A 7,686-nucleotide genomic window follows, 5' to 3' on the forward strand; every position below is an offset into this window, starting at 1 on the left:
ATATGTCTAGGCAGTCAGAATATAGATATATCTGGCCAAGAAACTCACCAAAAAGTCCTGGGAGAAAGTTCAGCTATGTCATTGGGGATTCTCATTCCAAACAGGCTTACATCTACAAGGAAGAGCAGGTGATCTCTCATCCTTCATATTACTAAAAGGTTACACAAAATACAAAGATTAATCTTCAAAAAAATGTTTTCCAGCTGTGACCAGAAGCAAGACAAGGCTGCATTATCTCCTCTATGGATTATGATGTCATCAAGGAAGAACATAACAGCCTCTTAAGATTCTGTTTCAGCCCTCTCCCCTCTCCTCTCTCCTCCCCCACTTCCCCCCTCTTCCCTTCCTCCTCCTCCCTCCCCACCCCTTTCTTGGACTCTCTGTGATTCAGGTCTAAGACCTAAGGAGAGAAGAGAGTGAAACCCATCCTTTCTGCCCTCTTCTCTTCTCAAGCAGACTCCCCTGAAGCCCAGTGAACAGATCTTGGATGATGACACTGTAGAATCAACAAGCAAGGTAGGGAAGCCTGGCAGGGGCTCACAGGCGAAGGGAGGCTAATGGAGAACAGTCATCTAAGTTATTAAAATTGTCAACATTTGTAAGTCAAGACATTTGCAAGTCAGAGGGCAACCGCCTATTTAAATCTAGACGTGCTTCCTCATTTTAGGTAAATGTGCCATTTGACATTTTTCTAATGAAGTGCAAAATATTTCAGCTTATGAGTTGTGCTTCCCAATCTTTCCTCAGTGGAACAGGTGTTGAGACAGTTCTGAAAGGATTGAGGCCATGGCTGCACAGGGAGAGCCCCCGCTCCAATTCAAACTTGTCCTCGTGGGCGATGGTGGTACTGGAAAGACGACATTTGTAAAGCGTCACATGACTGGTGAATTTGAAAAGAAGTATGTGGCTACCCTGGGTGTGGAGGTACACCCCCTAGTGTTCCATACCAGCAGGGGGCCCATCAAGTTCAATGTCTGGGACACCGCTGGCCAGGAAAAGTTTGGGGGTCTACGAGATGGCTATTACATCCAAGCCCGAGGTGCCATTATAATGTTCGATGTGACATCAAGAGTTACTTACAAGAATGTGCCCAACTGGCATAGAGATCTGGTACGGGTGTGTGAAAGCATCCCTATCGTGCTGTGTGGAAATAAAGTGGATGTTAAGGACAGGAAAGTGAAGGCGAAGTCGATTGTCTTCCACCGCAAGAAGAACCTTCAGTACTACGACATTTCAGCCAAAAGCAACTACAACTTCGAGAAGCCCTTCCTCTGGCTCTCCAGAAAACTCACTGGAGACCCTAACTTAGAGTTCGTTGCCATGCCGGCTTTAGCCCCACCTGAGGTGGTCATGGACCCGGCGTTGGCAGTGCAATATGAGCGTGACTTGGAGGTGGCGCAGACCACCGCTCTCCCAGATGAGGATGAAGACCTGTGAGAAAGTGAAGTTCAGTGTCAGAAGTCTAGCTATACAGACGGCTCAGCAGTCATGGCAGCAGTTTGGCCTGTGCGTTACCTTGATACCTAGCTACACATACTTGTGCTCTTTGTGATGCTGAAGCAGACGGCTTCAGAGTGAATGTGGCAGTTTCAAAATGCACCTTCAGTTTGGGACTTCAGATTCAGTGTTTGGGGTGCAGTTGTTTCTTCCCCAAGGTTCAAAAGTAAGAGTGTTGAGCTCATATCCGGTATTCTGTGGCAAATGATGGGCACTGTAATTTCATTCCTTCCATTTAGAATAAACTTGCATTTCAAAATCTAAAGCATAATTTCAGAATATAAATGTAATATAAAAGAAAAATATCTTTTCAGAAAATAAGCTTTTGTTTTAGCAAAAGACTTTTTAATAAATATGGGTTTTAATTTTTCATCTGAAAATAATTTTTCAGTGACAACTGAAATATAATATTGGAATGGCAGTTACGAGTTTGTGATATTTAATGATTTCTCTATTACCTGTGTGGTCTGATGCAGGATAGCATACATTTTTTTCAGTCTAAGGCAATGTATAAAGCTATATGCATCACTGTATGACTTGGCAGATGTCAGAGGTTTCTTTGACGTTGCCCTGAGGCTCTGGTTGACTGTAATGCATGTGTGTGTGTGTGTGTGTGTGTGTATGTGTACGCGCACGTACGCGCGTGCATGTGTGTTAATATAGATATATAATCACAACTAAGTAAAACATAAAGTGTGTGTCAAAAGTTTAAGAATGTGTCAATTCTATTTACAAAACAACCATGAAACCGAGTTGCTCACTATGAGCTCAGAAAAAGGCCTTTGGTCTGTCTACCACCTTTCCTGTCTGACAAAGCCATCCTAACATGCTTAGGCTTGGTACTCTGTGTCTGGCTCATATCCTAACATGCAAACTGGCACATTTGGAGTGATTAAGAACTGACATTTAGCAAATGTCACATTAAAAATCCTTCCAGGGAAAGAACATCAGGAATGTTAAAGAATGAACATAAAATAAAAGCATAGTTATGTAGTCTCAAAATATTAATTATATATTCATGAAAACACTAATCAACGAGAGCTAAAGTCATTAGGAATGGAAAGAATAGAAACATAACACTTTAGTGGATTCCTGTCCAGACTGACTAAAAACATGAAGTCAGTTAAGCCTAAACTGATGGTCATTCTACAAAATATGAAAGGGGAACCCTCCAAATTCATCAGTGTCATCAAAGAGATGCATGGGAACACAATGGAGTTTCAGAAGTCATGAGGCTACTCTTGCCTAAAGTCTCAATAGGATGTCCTCTCCTCTGACCCACTTTCTTGGTAAGTAAAGTTTTTCATGGTGTGTATCCCTTGGACTAGTGTTTTGATATAAGTGAGTATACCGTTAGTCTCTTTCTGCTTCTGGGTGAACTCACTCATTATGATAATTTCTAGATCAATCCATTTGTCCACAAATTTCAGGAATTCCTTGTTTTTAATAGTTGAGTAGTATTCCATAGTGTACATGTACCACAGTTTCTTAGTCCATTCTTCTACTGAGGGACACTTAGGCTGTTTCCATGTTCTGGCTATTATGTATAAAGCAGCTATGAACATGGTTGAGCATATGTCCCTGTTGTGTGGTAGGGCATTTTCTGGGTATATTCCAAGGAGTGGGATAGCTGGGTCTTGAGGAAGCCCTATTCCCATTTTTCTGAGAAAGCGCCAGATAGCTTTCCAAAGTGGTTGTACTAGTTTGCATTCCCACCAGCAATGAAGGAGTGTTCCTCTCTCTCCACATCCTTGCCAACATGTGGTGTCATTTGAGTTTTTACATCCTATTGAGACTTTAGGCGAGAGTAGCATGGAAGAATAGGGAAATAGTAGGACCCACAGGGTCCTGGAAACTTACAAGAAGAACTTTATGAGAGGCAGATCGGGGTCCTGGGCTCCTCCTCAAACTAAGGCACCAGCCAAGGAGAATATAGGCAGTTAGCTTCGAACCCATACCAAGACCTAGCCAACGAACATGATATTCTCCACTGTTGAGTGGAGAGTGAGATCTGACTCTCACACGAACTCTGGTGCCCCTTTTCTGACCACGTCCCTGGATGGGGAGGCCTGGCGGCACTCAGAGGAAGGATAGCAAGTTACCAAGAAGAGACTCAATATTCTAAGAGCATATATAGGGGGAGGAGGTCTCCCTCAATCACAGACATGGGGAGGGGAGAAGGGGAGAAGTGGGAGGGAGGAAAGAATGGGAGGAAACAGGGGAAGGGCTAACAATCAAGATGTAATATGAATAAATTAATAAAAAATGTAAAAAAGAGATACAAAGCAAATATGCCATGCATTTAAAACTAAAAAAAAAAAAGGCATGAGGCTACAGCAGGGTCCAGGTCCAGAATGCAGGCTTAAAGGGTGGCTTGATTTCAATTGTGAAGGATGCTATAGGCAACTAATAAATTCAAAGTAAGTATCACTGTGAATTTCCTCGTTTTAATAATCATGCTGTGGTTTTATAAAGAAATGTTTTAGGAACCATTCACTAATAATACTTTTGTGTGGCATATAGAGACATAAATTCCTAAAGATAACGTAGAGCAAATTATATAAGGAAGATAGTTACAAAAAATACCAACTCCTAACAATCCCCGTGAAAGATATATTGGAATCCTTTGCAGTAATCTTGAAAGTTTCCAGAAATTATATCCAAATGAAAATTGGAGCGTGGCAGGAAGAGCAGGCTATATGAGGAAGACGGATCTGTAAAAAGAGAAAGAAAAGGAGAAAAGAGATAAAATCCTCACCTCTCATTCTATTAATAGAACAGAACATATAAGGAATACCATTAAGGAAAGCTAAAGGCATGCATCCCTGCTGTTGTACCATGGTGTCTAAATTCTCTATCCTAGAAAAACCACAGAAAACCAAAGATCTCATTGTAGAATTGTGGATGTGGAGATACTCTCAAAAAGGCCCTTGAAGAAGTTATGTGGGAAGCAAATGAACCCCAGGACATGTGGGAGAGACCTGGCCAGCTCCACCAGACCAACCAAGGCTGCCTTCACTCCTTCTCCCCCATAGTTCCAAACCTCAGAAGCTATCTTGAATATCACAACCAACCGGACCTTCCAGAACAAACACATGGGCTAGGAAAGTTTATCTTAAGAACCAATAGACAAAAAAAAAAAAAAAAAAAAAAAAAAAAAAAAAAAAAAAAAGAACCGTAAGACATCATAAAAAAAATTACTGCTTAGCTGGGCATAGTGGCACATGCCTTTAATTCCAACACACTGGGAGGCCTCTCGAGGCTAACCTGGTGTACAAAGTGAGTCCAGGACACCCAAGGCTGCACAGAGAAATTTTGTCTTGAAACAAAAGAAAAAATTACTGCTTTAAGCAGCTAAGTTTTAGTGTTGTTATGGAGCAATATATTACAAGGAAAGACTCACATATTCATTGACATACATAATTATTCTTTCATTTGATAATAACTGTATTAAGGACTCCAATGACAAGCTCCTAGTTACTGATTTCTGTATCACTGCAAAAAAAAAAAAAAAGAAAAGAAAAGAAAAAACCAGGAACACATCACACCTATGAAACATATGAGAATGAGGTACATGTAAGTCTAGGCATTGATTGAATTGAGTATTGAATTGAGACCAACAGGTCATACAGTCACTGAAAATGGAAGAAATGATGATACTTGAAAACTCACACAGTCTTACATAACATAGTTCAAGCACTATAGAACATGGTATGAACCATACACAGGACTGCATGTCAACCCCTGAGAGAACATTGTTGTGCCTGGCTGCATATGTGAGCAGACATGACCAGAGGGAAAGAATGGGACCAGTTTATGACTAGGAAGTCTTTTGTTTGTCCTGTAAGCTTACTACTTCCCATGTTGGGTAGCACATAATAGCTGCAGGGCCCCAGGGTGGAAGCACCCACACTAAATGTTGGTGTACACTGTATGAAGTTGTGTCTCTTTCCTTCCTCACCTACCTACAGCATTCTTTGACTTGACGTTAACAAAAATTTGATGGGCAGTAGCTGGACAGGAACTGGAAGATGGGACTTCCTGGTAAAGAGAAATGGGAGCGATAGAAGAAGAGGTGATTCAGCAAGCAGTTGTGGAGGTGGACAGATGTGAACGTGAGCATGGGGTTGACCAGACCGTGCTGGGATATGAATTGGCCAGGTTAGATTCGCTGGGAGGCAGCCCAAGTAAAAAGCCTAAGCCTTTAAAATATACAAGAGACTGTCATTTTTTTTTTTTTTTTCCATTTTGGAAGCTGCTAACCTGCACTTCCAGTTCACTCAGGTAATTTTTATTCATTCTCAAGTGTCTGATGGGGTTGAAGACCAGACAATTTAGTCTTACAATTAAGCTTAGTTGGTTAGGGGTTAAGATATTTTTAGGTCTAGATGGATGCTTTAAGTTGACACAAATGAGATATGATAGATATTGATTTACATTCAGAATTTTAGACTCACCGAGGTAAGAATGATGTTTTCTTCAAGGCTGCCAAATACAAAGAGCCAAAACACCATGAATGTGACCTTTATATGATTCCTGATTCTTTCATGGTTCTTCTTGCTGTATTTAGTTTTTTATTTATGTGCAATAAATAACTGTATATGCCACAAAATAAAATAATCTTTAGAAAAAATAAAAACATTACTATAATCAAAAAAATAAAAAATAAAAAAATATTCAAGAGTCTCCATGTCCTTATTTATATATCTGGAGGACCTGTAAAAGTCCAACTGCAATTAAATTTTTTCAGAAAGGAGGAAATGAAAAGGAAAGAGGGTAGGAAGAAGACTAGGGGGTCTTGTTCCTGTGCTGGCATTTCCCATTTATAAACACCTACATTGCTGCACACTGACTCTCAAAATTTTCAACATATTAACTTACCTAGATATTTGTAAAATCTTTATATACTCAAGATCACTTTTTATATCTAATAAATTAGAGCTTTGGAGTGGACTCAGCACTGAAATTTCAAGAAACATCCAACTTTGAAGATAGACATTCGGGTTATACTTCACTCCTGCATGGTGTGGGCCAATTCCACTCTGTATTGTCAACAGTTCAGTCCAAGAGCCAACACCAAACAGCACATGAGTCCATAGAGATGACACCATCCAGCAGAAACTGCAAGGCTCTGCTGAACCAGCATGAGTCTGTGGAAGCAGCCAGAATCAGCCAGAGTGCCACAAGAAGTTCTCTGGATCATTTCTCTCTGTGAAGCAAAGACCAGCAAAGCATTGTATGGCTAGTAAATGCCAAAAGCCTCATCTGGGTTATTTTTATACTCCTCCCCACCATCATGCACCCTCTAATGTGTCTGCTCCAGGCAAAACATCACATGCATTTTTTTCTTGTTTTACAGCTCACTTGCTCTCGCTCTTCCTCCTCTCTCTCTCTCTCTCTCTCTCTCTCTCTCTCTCTCTCTCTCTCTCTCCCTTTCTCTTCTTCTCTCTCCTCTCCTCTCTCTCTCTCTCTCTCTCTCTCTCTCTCTCTCTCTCTCTCTCTCTCTCTGTGTATGTGTGTGTGTGTGTGTGTGTGTGTGTGTGTGTGTGTGTGTGTGAAATTATTGGACGTTTTGGCAAGTCTTCGCTGAACCTTAAAAGTATAAGCTCAGAAGTAAGTCAGACCAACTCATGCTTCACTCACTGAGTTAAAGCCTAAGTAACCTAATCTCCTTTGTCAACACCTTGATTTCTCAATTTGCTCATTGAAAGTGTACACAAAGTTAAGATTGGGGGGAAATGGGGAAAACAGCTGTACACATCACTGCTTATAACAACCTTGGTACTATTAAAAAATACTAGTAATGCTATTGTAAGTGACAGTATAACATAACTATAACAGGATTTTTCCTCTGTTAATGGGGGTTTGGGTGTATTTGCTTTCACCAAACATTTTACTTCATCACCTTTGACATGGAGGCTGCCACAGAAAAGCTTCACATTCAGTCATTTTCTGATTCATTCAATCTCTCTTTCATTCCATCATTCTCATATCTTTCCTTTCTCTAAAACCCCTTTGTTTCTACTAGTATCTCTATACCAAGAATCCTTTCTGTACTATCTTTATACACAGCAAACATGACTAAAAATAAAACAGTTAATCAAGTAACACATTATTCCCAGGTGATCACACACTAGAGGACTCCACCCTTATCTAACAGCGTTGTTTTTTCTGATGTCAATAGCTTCT

At 40.5% G+C, this 7,686-nt stretch overlaps 1 protein-coding gene across 1 annotated transcript; it reads left to right on the forward strand.

Moving 5' to 3' along the window:
- Nucleotides 1–786: 786 nt before the first annotated feature.
- Nucleotides 787–1,437, forward strand: LOC127206431 (GTP-binding nuclear protein Ran-like). Its single transcript, XM_051165722.1, has one exon. It carries the CDS (start codon nt 787–789, stop codon nt 1,435–1,437), a length of 651 nt encoding a protein of 216 aa, XP_051021679.1.
- The last annotated feature ends 6,249 nt before the right edge of the window (nt 1,438–7,686 follow it).

Source organism: Acomys russatus, chromosome 2 (assembly GCF_903995435.1).
Source record: "Acomys russatus chromosome 2, mAcoRus1.1, whole genome shotgun sequence".
Taxonomy (NCBI): Eukaryota; Metazoa; Chordata; class Mammalia; order Rodentia; family Muridae; genus Acomys; species Acomys russatus.

Excerpts from the sequence above, each read along its gene's own strand:
- LOC127206431 (XM_051165722.1), top strand. The coding sequence starts at position 787 with ATGGCTGCACAGGGAGAGCCCCCGCTCCAATTCAAACTTGTCCTCGTG.